General features: G+C 37.0%; 1 protein-coding gene across 4 annotated transcripts; it reads right to left on the bottom strand.

Annotated features, from left to right (window-relative positions):
- Positions 1-283: 283 nt before the first annotated feature.
- Positions 284-11,852, bottom strand: LOC21388878 (CDT1-like protein a, chloroplastic). 4 transcript variants are annotated; one of them, XM_024168709.1, is made up of 10 exons: positions 11,742-11,852; positions 11,484-11,552; positions 11,180-11,386; positions 10,978-11,097; positions 8,815-9,040; positions 7,579-8,340; positions 2,647-2,842; positions 2,474-2,564; positions 831-899; positions 672-734 (listed from the first exon to the last, which is right to left on the bottom strand). In XM_024168709.1, exons 3-9 carry the CDS (start codon positions 11,374-11,376, stop codon positions 845-847), a joined length of 1,647 nt encoding a protein of 548 aa, XP_024024477.1. In that variant the 5' UTR covers positions 11,377-11,386; positions 11,484-11,552; positions 11,742-11,852; the 3' UTR covers positions 672-734; positions 831-844. The 4 variants fall into 4 exon arrangements, with proteins under 4 accessions (XP_024024478.1, XP_024024477.1, XP_024024479.1 ...); XM_024168710.1 differs by lacking the exons at positions 672-734; positions 11,484-11,552 and adding an exon at positions 284-560; XM_024168711.1 differs by lacking the exon at positions 11,484-11,552 and having other exon boundaries at positions 2,791-2,842.
- Between the last annotated feature and the right edge of the window lie 6,244 nt (positions 11,853-18,096).

Below are 18,096 nucleotides of genomic sequence, written 5' to 3' on the forward strand. Positions count from 1 at the left end.
ACTTCAGTTGTTATATGAATGTCATTATCTCTGTTATATTATGGAAATACTTCTTAGTTTTAGTGTTAGAGACCAAAAAAAAAACAAAAAAACAACAAAACAAAAAAAAAAAAAAACGAAAACAAAACAAAATTAATGGAGTAATATACCAAAAAAAAAAATAGAAACCAAAATGGCACAATGCTCATAGTTTAAGGACCAATAATGCTTATAACTAAAAAACTAATAAAAATAATAAAAAATTATGTTTTTTGAAAAACCAATTTTGGAAACAGTAGTGATTGCAATTACCTCATAAAGGTTTGGGCTCAGGTATCATTTCACCAAAAACTCCAAACCAACAGGGTTACTTTTCAGAAGAAAAACATAAACAGATTCACAATTCCCATATCTTCATGCATGTGAACTTTATAATTAAACATAAACTACTACATTTCTAAGTCGTGAACCTTCTGGTTGTGGATTCAAGAGTGGGGCGGTCCGGGCGGAGGAGAAAACCTTCCAATGGATGGAATACTATTTTGTCTCTGAACTAGAAATTTCACCATCTTCACTGTTGCCTGAAAAACACCGTTACTGTATCAGTATAATAAAATAACAACATATAGCCAACAAGATCACCAAGAATTCCATTGTTTTATAGGATGTTCAATAAATACAATAAGAGGTCCTTGCCGATATGGAAGTCATTCAGTTGGGCATGGAAAATCACTACAGTTTCCAAGATAAAACACCTGGAAGCGAAAATGAAAATGCAGAAATCAAAAACCTAGTCGCACAAGGGACAGATATTTTATTCTTCTAGTGTTGCAAAGTAACAGAAGTCATACCTGTAACTATGTTCTCAAACACTCGTTAGCTTCGCTCGAATTGAGTCAAGATCTGAGATGTCCTTGATACTGCACAAGACCAAACAATACAGAATTGACAATAGGTCAGGATTATCTTAAAAAAGAAAAAATAAAAAAATAATTTCTTTGCCTTTTGATATGGTAAAGGTGTTACAGATCCACGTTCAACCATTAAACAGAAAAAGACTAGTTAAATTTGAGTAGGAGATTTAGCTAGTGTAGCCATAAAAAAAAAATTATGATTTGGAAAAATCCGCCGAACTAAAGTAACAAATTAATATAGCAAAGAGAAGGGTGGCAAATGGCAACGGTAAATTATGTTAAACATCTATCCATCAAGATAACATGCCAATATGAAATATAGGTATTTTGTAGTAAAAGAAGTAATACTTGCAATAAACTAGTAAACACGCATAGAAAGGTGAAGATAAGATTTATGTATGGTAAGTCATACTAAAATATGAAACATGCGTGTTCAAGCCAAAGGAACAAGTAATAAATAGGAGAAACAAGCAAAACAAAAGGGGAAAACAAATAAAAAAAAAAATTAACAAAGAGAACAAAGAGACTCAAATTATGTTTTCTGTGGAAGGACGAGAAACAATTGGATGAGGCAAGACACAAGCGCAAAGTGCAAAAATAAAAATTAAAAGATAAATGCAAAGAGGGTCTTTCCAATGTGTGTATAATTAGTGATAGATTATAGTTGCCCCAAAAGAAGGTCCAAGTTGTACTATAACTACTATAAATAAAACAACAATAACTAATAATACAATAAGAAGTAATTTCTCTTACTTCGATAATGATCGATTACAATCAATCTAAGGTACTACTATATACCATTGATGTAATCTATAAGGTTGTATGGCGGTACTCGGTCTAATGGAAAACCCCGGCTAACTACTATAAATACAATATATATATTACAAAATGGAAATAAGTTACAGTAAGTAGAAGAAAATTGACAATATTTCACAGAATGGAAGAAATCAAATTCTTCAGAAAAAAGTGGCAGAAGTCCTTAAAAGTTTTGGTTTAATATTCTCCTAAAAAATTATCCCTCCCAGAACCAACTTTCACACCCAAGAAGCTAAGAGCAGCTTCCTGCAAGCAATGCCAAACGGTCCTATAGTCATTCTTTCTTCCTATAGGGAAATTTTAATATAAGATAATAACTCTAATAAGAACTAGAATACTTAGCTTTTGAACCTTTTAAACTAAACCATTCTCTTATTTGCATCAAAGGAACGTAGAAATTTTAACCTAACCTGAACTTTGTCTTACTAGAATCAAATAAATATATAAGTAAAAATAAAAAATAAAAAAAAGAGTAAAAAAATGTTGCAATTTGAACTTAACCTGATAACAAAGTACAAACTTACACTGCACAAAGAGGAATTAACTCCTAATTTCTTTCTTGAATAAATTATATTGAATCCTCAGGACACCAAGGTGTTATTTAGTCTGCTCAATCTACTTTTCTGATATTATACTCATTTAAAATATTTTTATCAGAAAATACATGTGTATAAAAGTCCCTTTACTCACAAAGATATGCATAATATATTGATTGACGAGAGGTATGATGTCCACTAACTCGTAAAAGAACAAAAACAACTCACTTGTACATAATATCTCCACTCGGAGCCAGCTTCCTGTATATCCAATCTGGAACAAGCTGCTCAAGAAGATCAATATGATCTTCAACTTCTTCTGCAAAGAAAACAAGACATGTCAAATGCTAGATATGTGAAAAGCAATCATAATTTGCATTTTTAGTTAACATTACACTTACTTTTGTCAACAATATCTAAACTATACATAATTATCTTGTGCACAAGCTCTTCCTTTGTGATGGGGTAGCAGTTGACAGACTTGAATATAGAGCAAATCAAAGAAACCATGTCAACCAGGCAAGAAGAGATATGTTGGTGTTCACCTCTTTGACTCTCGTTGCAAACCTCAGAAAGGGAACCAAAGCCTTCTTCTACCTGAGATAGAAAATGCAAATCGCATCTCAGAAAATAATGGAACCACAACTGCTACAACATAGATAAAAGGAAATCTCAGCACGATGTTAGGAACCTAGGTTTTCCACAGCCAAACAGCCAAACATACACATATCAATCCTGAAATTGACAAGGAATTGAATAAAAATAAGGGAATTCTTTTATTGAAAACCACTAGTCAATCTCCAATTACACTACCAAACACTACTAAACGGAAAAGTAAAATAGAACAGAGAATTCGAGTACTCCGGGGTCTCCTAATTTGATGGTATTCGAGAGACCACCGCTCTCCCTAATCTCAGTCTCCCAAAATTCTCAAAATCACAACATACCACTAGTGAGCTACTAAGCCCTTTATTTATACTAATTCCTACTAACTATACCAACCCCTACTCGAAACCCATGGATTGGTTCTGACTCCAAATCGAGAAGACCCAACTCACTCTCTCAAATTCAGATTGCAAAACCCAATCTCCCTCACCCAACTCAGATTGCGTAGACCTAACCCCAGTCATGCCAAAACTTGAAGATCCAGTCCATATTTGGCTGTAATTGGCTCTAATCTTGCTGTAAGTTTGAGGCCCAACCCTAACATCATCGAAATCAGTCTCAATCACATTAGAATCGCAAAACCCAGATCTAGGGCCGCCATAATTTCGGGACCCATCCCTAGTTTCGCCGGAATCATCCTAAATCAGGCCGAACTCGCGTGACCCAGTCCAAATCCAGCCTGAATTAGCCTCAGACGAACCGGAATCACGAGGCCCGATCCAAACTAGGCCGGAATCAGCCCCAACCGCGACCGAATCAGGGCTGTGTTCCTTGTTCTGAAGGTACCCATCCCGTCCCAGCCCCGGAGCAAGCCTCTCCTCCTCTAACTCCGGCTCCCACTCCGGTTCCCGTTGCCGACCAAGCTCCGCCGCCCTCTCCTGACGGTCGCAGCCTCCTTCCGCCCTGCACCCGTCGTCAAACAAACCCTCGCGCTATAGATCCGGACCACCCAACCCCAGGTCGCAACGGATCTTGCGCTCCTCCATGAGACCCACGTCTCTCCGGCGTCAGAACAACTTCTCGCGGCATCGATCTTCGCGAATCAGCGCTTCCCAGCGAAGATCCACCTGATTTGGCACCTCCACTCCACCTAGGTCGTCGCAATCTGGGCTCTCCTCTCCCCGAGGCACGCAATCTCGCCTCTCCTCGTCCCGTCCCAACCCAAATCAGCCACCCCGACCATCGGCCGCGCCGCCAAAAGTGCCTCCATCCTCCGCAGTGCCGCCTGCACGTCTTCCATCTAAATCCGAACCTCCCCCAGTTCACCACGCAGCCCAGCCACTTCTTCACGAATCTGCGGAAGATTCTCGGTCACCACCGCGTGGACCGCCTCCTGGACCACCGCCAATCCCTTTTCCACCGTAGTCACCCTCTCCAGATCCGTTGGTTTAGGTGCCATGGATCGGAGTTCTGATACCAAATTGTTAGGAACCTAGGTTTTTCACAGCCAAACATACACAATTCAATCCTGAAATTGACAAGGAATTGGATAAAAATAAGAGTTCTTTTATTGAAAACCACTAGCCAATCTCCAATTACACTACTAAACGGAAAAGTAAAGGATAGAACGGAGAATTCGAGTACTCCGGGGACTCCTAATTTGATGGTATTAGAGAGATCATCGCTCTCCCTAATCTCAGTCTCCCAAAATTCTCAAAATCACAACATACCACTAGTGAGCTACTAGGACCTTTATTTATATTAATTCCTACTAACTATACCAACCCCTACTCGAAACCCTTGGATTGGTTCTGACTCCAAATCGGGAAGACCCAACTCACTCTCTCAAATTCAGATTGCAAAACCCAATCTCCCTCACCCAACTCAGATTGCGTAGACCTAACCCCAGTCATGCCAAAACTTGAAGATCCAATCCATATTTGGCTGTAATTGGCTCTAATCTTGCTGTAAGTTCGAGGCCCAACCCTAACATCATCAAAATCAGTCTCAATCACATTAGAATCGCAAAACCCAGATCTAGGGCCGCCATAATTTCGGGACCCATCCCTAATTTCGCCGGAATCCTCCCAAATCAGGCCGAACTCGCGTGACCCAGTCCAAATCCAGCCTGAATTAGCCTAAGACGAACCAGAATCACGAGGCCCGATCCAAACCGGGCCGGAATCAGCCCCAACCGCGACCGAATCAGGGCTGTGTTCCCTGTTCCGAGGGTACCCATGCCGTCCTAGCCCCGGAGCAAGCCTCTCCTCCTCTAACTCCGGCTCCCACTCCGGTTCCCGTTGCCGACCAAGCTCCGCCGCCCTCTCTTGAAGGTCGCGACCTCCTTCCGCCCTCCTCCCGTCGTCAAACAAACCCTCGCGCTGAAATCCGGACCACCCAACCCTAGGTCGCGACGGATCTCGCGCTCCTCCATGAGACCCACGTCTCTCCGGCGTCATAACTCCTCGCGGCCTCGATCTTCGCGAATCGGCGCTTCCCAGCGAAGATCCGCCCGATTTGGCACCTCCACTCCGCCTAGGTCGTCGCGATCTGGGCTCTCCTCTCCCCGAGACGCGCGATCTCGCCTCTCCTCGTCCTGTCGCAACCCAAATCGGCCACCCCGACCATCAGCCGCGCTGCCAACAGTGCCTCCATCCTCCGCAGCGCCGCCTGCACGTCTTCCATCTGAGTCCGAACCTCCCCCAGTTCACCACGCAGCCCATCCACTTCTTCACGGATCTGCGGAAGATTCTCGGTCAGCACCGCGTGGACCGCCTCCTGGACCACCGCCAGTCCCTTTTCCACCATAGTCACCCTCTCCAGATCCGCTGGTTTAGGTGCCATGGATCGGAGCTCTGATACCAAATTGTTAGGAACTTAGGTTTTTCACAGCCAAACATACACATATCAATCCTGAAATTGACAAGGAATTGGATAAAAATAAGGGAATTCTTTTATTGAAAACCACTAGCCAATCTCCAATTACACTACCAAACACTACTAAATGGAAAAGTAAAGGATAGAACGGAGAATTCGAGTACTCCGGGGACTCCTAATTTGATTTCGAGAGACCACCGCTCTCCTTAATCTCAGTCTCCCAAAATTCTCAAAATCACAACATACCTCTAGTGAGCTACTAAACCCTTTATTTATACTAATTCCTACTAACTATACCAGCCCACTAACCAAACAAGTTCCCAAGTCATTAACGGATCTTAACACACGACTGAATTATAATGCATACAGAAGGAAACTGTGACATATTTGTGCATCTTCTAGAAGAAAACTTCACGTGCCAAAGAAACATTACCATTGAACTTGCTAGTCACAACACGAAGAGTGCAAATTTCAAAATGATAGAACAGTAATTCTAAAAAGTGCCAAAAGAATCAGAAATATTTTCTTTTTCTCTATACACTGTTAAAAAGTTTTAACTAATATTTGGAGGGAAAAAAAAAGAGAAGATATCTTCTACTTATATCATATGAATACCAGACATTGAAAAAGATACCCTGCTATGTTTAATCGTCAAGGCCAACTGTGTTAGGATTCCTCTCTTTTGAGGCAAATAAGGGTAGTAAACCACATAATTAGCGAGAATTATGGGGTAATAACCAAAAAAGTGGTTTGGTTCCTTTTATTGAATCAACAAAGAAATAACAAAATTGGAAAGAGGGATGGAGGAGAGTTCGAGGACTCCTCCAGACCTCCACACACTCAATTCCTTTATAAATTCTCAATAACCTCTACTAAGCAGCCTTAGGCTATTTATTCTAATTCCCCGTAACTAACTCTTCTCCCGATACCCCTCCCTTACACAATACCACATAACCGTATCCTAACGAACATCCCTCACCACTTGCCCTGGCCCTGGGGTAAAATTCCCAACCTGCCCTTGCGCATTCTTCTTCTTTCTTTTAGCGTAAACAAACCTGAGGGATGGAGGTCTAACAAACTGGCAGGGGGAAACCTTTTGTTTTTCTTTTTTTTTTTGTTTTCCTTTTCCCTTTTTCATGATAGGTGAAGGAAGCCAGTCAAATATCATAAGGTACATATTATTGCCTAATGATGCACAGTCCACGATTCACTGCCAGGAAGCAACTAGATGTCCATATCCCATAAAAGATGGCAGACCTCATTACTTTTTATATCAACAGAGCTTCATATAAAGGTTGAAAACACTAAAAAATAATCTGGAGTATCTTGAGACTTGACTTGACTTTAGTCCAACTATACCGGATATCCGAAATGGTAAACAACTACATGATTCATAAAAACAGCAAAATGGTAAGTTAAATGATTACAGTAGAAAAATAGTGTACACTGTTATGGATAAACCTTCCCACTTCACATTCCAATGATGCACAATTCTTCGAATTGTTCCATAGTAAAGAAAACATAAATTCTATTTTTTTTTTTTTTGTTTGCTCGATGAGTCAAGAAACATAACTTGCCATCACAAAACTATGGGTTACTATATCAGCACTGCCAGCATTCACTAGTTATAAAAAGTTAAAATTAATATCCACAAAAATATGGCCACTAGAAGCAGATACTTCCTCCAAAGATGAGCCAAACGGTAGTCATTTCTAATTGACAGATTTGACATTTTAAATACAAAATTCATATCTGAAAGAACCAACTTGTGGCAAAGCAGTTGAATGAGGTGAGATATATGCCAAATATACATCTAGTAAATGGGTGGATGCAAGAGAATAGAAGCCTACCTCTCGTAGTGGTGATGAAGAACCATGAATATTTCCATCCTTAGAAAATCCTTTGGGAATTTGAAAGGTGTGTTTGCGTACAACTTCATCACATTTTGACTCGTCTGCACCAGAATCCAATGTACTTTCATCATCACCTTCTGAGTGACAAAAGTCAAGAGCTCTTTTCGCAGGCTTGCAAAATGGAGTGGACCTCTGGCTGGTCATCATCTGTTGTGATATAACACAACTGGAAACCGATCTCTTTGGTACTGACTGTAAAGGTGTCTGTGTCTCTATTGTAGAACTATCATTAGATGATGTAAGCTTGCAAGCAGGGCTTTCAATGACACTACCACGAGAGCACTGAAGAGAGTTTGATTGTAATTGGGGGTTCTTCCAGACAGACTTGGAACATGTACCAGGAGAGTTGTTTTGCATCTCATTCTCGGTATCTTGGCTAATGACAAAATTAGATACTGAAATCAAATCAACCAATTCTTTTTGCTGCTCACTTTTGTTGTCTTGCTTGTCTACAGTATTGATGGGAGGTACATCCACAGATGCTAAAGCTTGGGTCTTTTCTGTTTTGGCGACGACAGCTTTCTGAGAGAAATGTCTGCTAAAATGTGAACCTGGGTTGAATTTTTCTGAGGAAAACTCTGTTTGAGTGAACGTTAGCTGAGATTCTTCATAACAATCAGCAGGCAACTCATGGGGAACAGTGACCTGACTTCTTTGGGTGAAAGGCTCAGGCAACACGGCCTCTGGAACATCACTAGCCTAGTCCACAACAAAATTCACTACATTAATTAAACGCAGAAGAATTACAAGCAAAATCCAAAAACAGACATTAAATTTCTAGACAATGAGAAATTAGTCTAAAAAGTTTTATGCCCTGCAGTATTATTTTCTTTTAATTATTCAGCTGAGAATAGTATTTGGTATATCTGCTTCCATCTCACAAGGGGCACATGTTAAAGTATCCAGCTCTTTGCGGTTGACAATTTCTTCAAATAGCAGCCAGATAAACAACAAAAATAACGTCCATTGTAACATGTGAAATTTGTGGTAGTCGTAGCCACTTCTCTGTTTTTTTTTTTTTCTTTTGAAAACATGCCCTTTTCTTTTTCAACCTAGACAAAAGGTCAACTATCTTGGTCCACAATTTATTGCAAACGTTTCTAAGTTACGTTTAGATGATTGATACACAATTTCAGAACTGTAAAAAAACAGTCACTTCAAAAACAAAAATACCTCTGGATGTGTGGTAAAGAAGTTATAAAGCCTTGAGGAAAACACTTGGCATAGAGCTATAAAATCAGACACTTCAGAGTGGCCTTCCACAAGTTCAAAGAGCAAAGTGATCTTCATATCAGGCTTCATGCATAGGGTTCTCTTGTCATGTATGACAATCTTATCTATTTGTAAGGCTTCAGGAAGTATGTACTTCATCTGTGCAAGATGCATGTGTGAAAATTTTCTGGACAAGAACAAGAGCATTCAATATGCAATGGCAAAAGCTGTACAAGGAAAATTATCAGAACTTCAAAACAGATCGTCTTTCTTGTTTTTATATCATTTACATTTTACACGAGGGTCATATATCCAAATAGTAAGGGCAAGCATACACAGTTCTCCCATTGAAAAGTTAAAACCATTATAGCTCACTATAATTAGATAAATAAGCAAGAGCAAGCGATAATGTTTTTCGTTTCTCTTTCTCTTTTTTTTTTTTCCCTATGACAAGAATATTGTCAAAGAAGAAACAACAATGCAGAAGGAAAAGAAAAACGAGAAGTCCTCTTGCGGACCATATCTTTTGCATTGTTAAAAGGTAAGTGGAATTGGTAACTTATTATTTGCACCAGCTTCTAAGTATCCTTTTCATGACTTGCAGAATTGGTAACTTATTATTTGCACCAGCTTCTAATGTATACTTTTCATGACTTAACAGTGCAAGGTTGTCTCTGTGCTGGCCTAGCAATAGCATCTTTATTACTTGAATATGAAACTCCATCCCAGCAAACGCCAGTTGACACAACCTAATTTGACCATAAAAATACTGGATGCGTCAAAAGAGCATAAATCTAGCGTAAACCGATGAGCTTGATGTCTGTATACTGTATACTGATGCAATCTAATATCAAGACCTTTTTCCATGTCAAATTTCTAATATGTATTTTTAACCAAGAATATCCCTGCATACACTTGGGCAACTCAAGATGATGCATGTGTTTAAGAACCTGATATGACATCTCTTGCAAGTAAAGCTTAGTATTCACATTGAAATGCAGACCTTCGTTTCTAACCCAGTTTCTCTGTTCGCATCAAAATGGTACATTTTCTAGGTAGCATAATGTCTCTGACAACAATATCTTAGTAAAAATCTAGAAAAAGTTGGCAGATGTAGCACATATATTTTAAGCGAAAAGGAAAACAAATTATTCCAAAATTGAATAGCATAGTATCTGCAAATCATGATTATAGGTCGTCATCATGATGAGTTAGGTTTTGGAGGCTATTATCAACTCATGACCGTATGATACAACATTAGGCCATAACGTGAGTAAGCTAATTATATAACACTGTATATATATAGAAACTACAATTTTATAGACGCATGTAGACAAATATGTTCATATATACATTCATAAACATATTTCCCAAACTTCAGAGTAGGAAAAGACAAGTCAGTTGTTGCCAAAAAGAAACAGGCAAACTAACATAACTCGTTTTGGTGAAGGAAGGACAGACCTAAGGCTTATATTTTTTGATAGGAACACAGACCTAAGGCTTATATGCATTGAATTCTTTGGAAGTTAGAGAAGAAGAAACAAGGGTCGCGATTTCAACATTAGAATACTTGACGTAACCCCACATCAAAGCCTCAATATTCAAAATGGGTAGAGAATTTAGTTAGACCAGCCAATTTGGGCTAGCTCTGAACAATTAAGAACATGGTGTCCTTTGAGTTGTGAATTTTCCATCTTACTGAGTAAACAATACGTCATGGTAAGCTGCACATTATGAGCGACCGTACTATGTGCATTATATAAAGGACATGATCTTAATCTCAGGATGCTCGATTTTTATTTGCATATCTCTAGTTTGAGCAAACAAACAGAGAGGTCTTAATAATTATTCTCTTTACTTCCAGTAATTCATGTTATTGATCCTCGATCTCTTACAAGTTTACACTTTTAGTCCAGTCATTTATTGCATTGAGCTTAAAACCTAGAATTTTGGAAAGCCACAACCACGTCTTAAATTGCTTAAACAAAATCACTAGGAACACAATAATATTAAAGTAAGAAACAAAATTGGATGGTTAATAGCCTATACTCTGCAAAACTAATCAATTTATTTAAACTAATCAAAACTAATAAGAAGAAATAAGAGTTGTATGGTTACAAATACCTTTGTGCCAAAACCCCAATTTCAGTAGAAATATTTCCAAAAGTAGGCAACCTTTTATATAGACTAAGCAACCTCAACGAACAACTCATATGATCGAATAACTCCGCTAGGATTCTATATCTGAAAACAAAGAAAAATGTCAAAATATCATATTCAACCAAGAATGTTTTTCAAGTGAAACTCTAGGCACAAAGTTACCCACTTCTCAGGAAGTTTAACTAGCCCTTCCTTGAGCTTGTTGTGTAAAGGCTCGTTTATCTTCTCTGGCGTCTGACATGAAATCTTGGGTTCCAAAGTTTTGGTCTCAACAACTCCGGACTTTTCGGTGAAATCAGTCTTCTTTTTACACTTGAAATCCAAAATGTTCTGTTTGGCTCCATCGTGTGTCTTTTGATCCATTATTCACAAACTGGAATAAAATGGCCAATATTTCCTTAAATAGTTCAAGAAGACAATAAGTAAAATGAAATCCACTTTAAAAATAAAATAAAAAAAAAAAAGGAAACCAAGATAGAATATTTTCCGCAAATTTTCCCAGTAATTCCTCTTTCTTCCCAAATTGCTTCCACTCTTTACTAAATAAATGAAGAGAGATACCATAAAACAAAAAAAAAATTATTATTATTATTGTAATAATGTACTAAGATTTCCGAATAAAAGAATGCAAAAGAGTATCCCACGAATTGCTTACAAACAGAAACCCTCGAAGAAAAAAAAATTATAGTTGGAGCAAAATCCAGAGAGAGAGAGTAAAATCCGTTAACCTGGTATGAAGACGAGGATATTTGTAGAATCTGGAGAAAGAATAAAGCAGTGTTTGGATTCGCAGTTCAGGGGTTCCTTTCGTTTCTCTCGTGTATATTTCCGGGTGGAGGGAAAGCTGCAACACGTTCGAGCTATTTTGAAATTAGATTTAGGTCGATTTCACTTATAAAAAGACAAAATTGTCCTCTGTTTGCAAAATAGTGAAAAAGAGAAGGGTTGGGGGCGCTAGGGGTGAACAAAAAATTAGGGTGGCAATTCGTGTTGACAGGTCGTGTTCGTGTCGTGTTGAACCTATCAGTTGACACGAATAGGTCTGACACGAACACGATCCGTTTATTAATCGTGTCAAAATATAAAACCCAAACACGACATGTATATTGGCGGGTTGACACGACATGACACGAATAACCCGTTTATTAAACAGGTCGTAAACGTGTCGTGTCAACCCGTTAACTACCTGCCAACACGTTTATGAAATAAGTGATTAATAGGTCGTGTTAGCCTATTTTTGAACCTATTTCTAAACCTATTTCTAAACCTATTTATGAAATGGGTGATAAATATGTCGTGTGGACCTATTTCTGTACCTGTTTATAAAACGAGTGATAAAATATGTTTATCAACCTGTTTAACATGATGTAGAGACATTACATAATCTAAGTTTAAAATTAAAACAAACACGTAAAAGTCTCTCACAAATTAGAAAATAAATACATAAAAGTCTCACAAATTAGAAAATAAACATACATAATTAATAATTAAACATTTAAATAATTTGTTGCAGTGGGGAAACTCTAAGTACATCATTACGTTCAAGAGAAGTTGATCTCTATAAGAAAGGCTCCTCATCTTTCAATGAAAAGTTGAAGATATCTTGTGTAAGATCCTCCACCTCTTCATTGAAATATACACGAAAACTTGGCAAAATATTCACTTGTGTCCTGAAAACTTGGCAAAGAGAGAGACCATCAATCAGCATATTCATTAGCATCGCAACTTAGCAAAATCATCGCATGTTATACATTTCTTTTTCCACAATGTGCTTCATTTGGCAACAGAAACTAAAGGAATGGTCGTGTACTTGTACTATCAACCATTTATATGAGGGAGAGACTCATATTAAGTTCAAGCGTTCCTCTTTTTCCTCCTTTGACTAATGGAAATTTTTGTTTCCAACTTTTTTACCTAATCTACCTAATATATGGAATAGTCGGTCCAAAAAAAGGTTGTCATCAACTCAACCATGAAATTGTGCACCATACCAGAATACATCATCCTTCCAAGACCCAGTGTTGGATATACATCTGAATGTTGTAGTATCAATTAAAAATATCTAAAGTAACGACAAGCTAAGACACCCGAAATACATCCCAGCCTCTCCAATACTGTTCTGTTTCTTCCAATCGTGCTCTGTAAATGTAACTGCAACACAAACTCAGAGCTATGAATGACCATGGACAGTATAAAACAGACAAACTCGCTTGATCCAAGAGTCAGGTAACTGAAAACCATTACAGATGCCAGGTCCTAGATAATTATAAAATAGTCGAAAGATGTTCCTTACCATTTCTTTGATTCATTATACTTTAATGTCGTAGGGATTGATAGACGAGCAGAATCAATGTTTCTTAAAGTGCCTACAAAGGTTTAGTTTGAGTTAAAATGACACATGCATTACCATTGAACATAAGGAAGCATCCCCCCAACAAAAACACATACAAACACAATATATATATATATATATATAAATCCATGAGCACCAACGATAAACTCATAACAAAGGTTAGAGAACAAATAAAAAGCAATATTTACTCAGAAAAAGTAAACATAGATTATAAAAATAAAATAAAAGAAGAAGATCTTCAAAACTTATTGCTGGGTCTAAGTCATTCAAAATTTTGAATGATAACAATTAATTGCAATAGATCATCTAGGAAGAAAGATCACATACTTATTTCGTTCATGTCCAACAATAGACAAATCATCTTGACTTCAGACTTTACTTATTAACTTCATGTCTAGCAATAGATTATAGAACAAGACGGAATCCGTTCCCCAAGCAAAGAATCTGCTCCCCAAGGCCGATTTTGACGAAGAATGAGAAGAATAAGGACCGAATCTGTTCCCCTACCTCCCCAAGGTCGAATCTGACGGAGAGAGTGGAGAGTCTAGAGAGAATGAGGCAGAGAGGAAAGAAGAAGAGGTGAGGGTGGGTGACGACAATGGTGGGTGGGTCTGGACTGAGAGAAGCAGTGGTCCTCCGGTGGACTGAGAGCTCAGGCGGTGGTCCTCCGGTGGACTAAGAGCTTAGGCGGCGGAGAGGAGAGTTGAGGAAGAGAGAGTGCGAAGGAGAGGAGAGTGGAGACAGAGGTTAGACAGAGAGTGAGAGTCGAGAGTAAAGAGGAGAATAAGGTTTGGAGGAATGTTGGGCTTGGGCGGCTGGGAGATTAGAAACATATAAATACTGAAATATTTTTAACCTAGGTAATAAACAAGTAACAAACGGGTCATATAATCGTGTTACCTAAATATGACACGTTTAATAAACGGGTTATCGCGGGTCAATTACGGGTTGGCGGGTCAACCTGAAAATGACACGTTATTTAATCGTGTTTCGCGAGTTCGACCTGATTTTGACCTGAACCTATTTATGATAAACCCAAACCCGTTAATTTCGTGCGGGTTTCGAGTCGTGTCGTCGTGTCGCTACCTAAATTGTCAGCCCTACAAAAAACCCCTTAAACCATCTCCTGTCCAGTCACCAGTTTGGTGTTATTAGGAATAAGCATCGCGGAACAGGATCGGGTATATTTCTCTCACCTCCGTCCTCACTCTCACTTTTGCCTCCCATACCCACCTCTATCGTCTATACCCGTGTATTTGAAGTCGAGCTTGGAGAATTCTCATTGGAGGGACTTTCTTTAACCTACCCATTTACCTATTAAGAAAAAAGAAAATATAACGATATTATTAATGCTTAAATAAATTGCATCAAAATTAAATATAAACTTCAACATAATATTACCAAATTAAATAGGAAAATCAGCATAGACGATGGTGAACTATATAAACTAGGAATTGTAGGTCCAAAAATCCTTAAGTTTCATTGAGAGCAATTAGAGTGTGTAATTATCTTTGAAAAATAAGTAAATTCTCCTCCCTACAGTGGACATAGCTCTTGAATCAATGGTGAACCACTATAATTCTTATGTGTTATTTCTTTTTAATTGTTTTTTACCGTAACTTTGATCACAAAACTCACGCAAACCATTTAGAAATTCATTATTATTCTGCTGATGAATTTTCACTGTCAACACACACCCTACATGAAGTAGATACCCACAGGTAAACTGTTCATCCGTAGATGTTATATCATCAATCAGCCAAATTGCCCACCACACTATGCATTAATTGTGAACCATCCTAATTTAGGTTCCGAAAAGGACATTTTTTGAAATCACCTTGTAATAATATTTGGAATTATACTTAGGGTTAATATATAGAATGCCACTTTCCCACCCAGTATTCAATATACCACTTGTATGAGAAAGTTTTCAAAATTCATTTTCAGATAGTAAAAAAACAAAAACATATGCTAAGGTTTCATTGTTCTCTCTCTTCTCTCATTTCTCCCATGCTCACATTCTCTCTCTTCTCTCACTTCTCCCCTTCCCTCGATGTTGCCCCTACTCTAGTTGTCATCGCCACGCCGTTTTGGCTGCCAACAAGATTGGCGTTTCAACATCAAATATACCGACTGTTTTACGGTGAGTGAGATTAACAATTAACATGTTGAGATTAAAGGATTCATGAGTGACATCGACAAAGCCGTGGGCGATATTGAATACTCCGGGAAGAGATCTCCAGCCTCCCTCTTCGTGTGACGCCAATTTCGCTAACTTCCTCCAGGCTACGCTGATCTATGACCCCCTCTGTGCCATGTCGATCTCATGCCTCCTCCTCATGATGCCGATCTCCAGAAGATTTCACTAGAAGTTTGAAGTTTTTTCAAGGACGTTCGGCTTCATTCATTTCACCGATTCGAGTTTTCAATTCCAGTTTTACTACAGTTAATAGCTATCACAAAAAGTCACATCTAACCTTTTCTGCTACAGTTAAAAGCTCTCATATAAAGTCACATCTCAGCTCGAATTGAAACTCGAATCAGCAAACTAAACGAGGTATTTTTTTTTCTTTTGAAAGAGACGAATTGCAACATTTAAATGCATGCAAATTCACCTATTCTATTGTGGAAGTGGTATGGTCCTAAAGATGTGAGTGAAGGTAGTAAAGATAAATAAGTTGGTTATGAAAATGATATTAGGCTTAAATAACTCTTGTGTTTTTATTAATTTTTGAATTCATATTTTTTGTCTTTTTCTTAAGTTTATTATTATTATTATTATTATTATTATTTTGCATGTTAGTTGGGATTTACAAGTATTATAAACTTCTTTTTGGAAGGATACTATTAACTTTGTTTGTTATTAATTATCGAGTTTTACTCTTCTTAACAACTATTGTACTTCTTTCAAAAAAAAAAAAACCAACTATTATACTAATGGTCTTATGATAAATATGAATGGTACTTGCTTGATATTTGATTTTTTTAGCTTAAAATATGCTAAGTTAAATTGTTGCACTAGGACACTTTTGGTGTACCTTATTGTATTGTATAATTTTTTATAATACGGTATTTAATTTGTGTTATTAAATTATTAAATTATATTATATTATGTTTACTATCATATTGTATTTACGTATTAGTTTGTAATTCGATAAAACTTAAGCCTAATCATAATGTAATTCAGCTTCAATCTTAATCCAAAGACAACATCGGAAGCTTGCAAGGAAGAAGGTAAGGTGGAGTTGCTGAATAGGGATTTTTTGCAAAAAAAAAAAAAAAAAAAAAAAAAAAAATTAAAAAAAAACTTATAAAATAGGTCAAATTGTAATTTTTAAAAATTTGAGGGTCAAAATTATAATTGTGCAAAAGTTCAAGGATCGAAATATACTTTAAAAAAATTAAAGGGTCAAAATATAATTTTAAAAAAGTTAAGTGGGTCAAAATATATTTTTTAAAAGTTAAGAGGTCAAAGTAAAACTTTTGAAAAAATAAACCCAACAACACTTTAATCCGAAATTCAACCTCGGCATCGGTCCCAAAACTCAACTTTGGCCCTTGATATTTATAAAATATTTTATATGTTTTGTAGTAAAGTAAAGTCAAATTGCATAATATAGTCTAATACATAGGTTTTTATCCGTATTAGATATCACACTATGTATTTATATTAAATTGGGCACTTTACAATAACACCACAAGTTTAAGGCTTAGATTGACATATGTCAAAAGACATAAACTATTGTAGAGAATGTTACAGCCAAAAAATATACTTAAAAATCATAAAATTCATAACAATCATAAATATATACATAAAAAACTACAAAACTCTCACAAAATCTAAAAATACTAAAACAAATACATAAAAATACAAGCATAATTTTACACAATACACAAAACTTAAATGACGTCACTATAGTATATTTTATAATAGTTTTAGTACTCATGATAAAAGTCAATCTAACTTTAAAAACTATAATATATTGCCTAAATATCTTTATTAAATTTGAATTTTGTATTAAACTATATAATGTATAAAATATAGTCAAACATTGTATTATTCTTAATAATATAATAGAGTGTTTATACAGTGTGCTAAACATGCTCAAAATACATACTAATAAAATCATAACTACAAAATTACCTTTCAATTATTTTTTTCTACCTTCTTAAGCTTTTTTTTTTTTTTTTTTTTTTTTATGAAAAAAGACATGATTAGCCCCAATAATATGCAAATGGTCGACCCCCTGCCATGCCCAACACGCAGTCTTGATTTGGGTTTCTTAAAAACGACCATGTTCAAAAATCTCCCCCAAACCGCTATTGGTATGGTTTTTTTCTTTTTTTATTTTATTACATTATTAATAAAAAGGGATTGTTGGGGCCCCAACGATTTGCAAGGTACAACGTGTAAAGAGTGTGCACGTGGATGTACTCAATTTGTCGGTGCTAGCTCTAATACGATCGAGATACTTGACATTCCTTCAAGTAGACATGTTAGGGAGTTCAGTGGTACAGACGATGTCCTATGTGGATGACGCGTGGTAGTGATGGGTGGCTACGGTGTCCTATGTGGACGATGAGTTGAGTGTTTAGTTTATTGATTCGAGTATTTAATTTAAGTTAATATATGATTTTATGTGAGAATTTTTTATTATAGTAAAAAAGTTAGATATAATTATTTTTTAGAGTTTTTTAATGTATTAAAACTCAAATTCTAAACTCAAATC

This window comes from Morus notabilis, unplaced genomic scaffold (assembly GCF_000414095.1).
Source record: "Morus notabilis unplaced genomic scaffold, ASM41409v2 Scaffold1181, whole genome shotgun sequence".
In the NCBI taxonomy this organism is placed as follows: domain Eukaryota; kingdom Viridiplantae; phylum Streptophyta; class Magnoliopsida; order Rosales; family Moraceae; genus Morus; species Morus notabilis.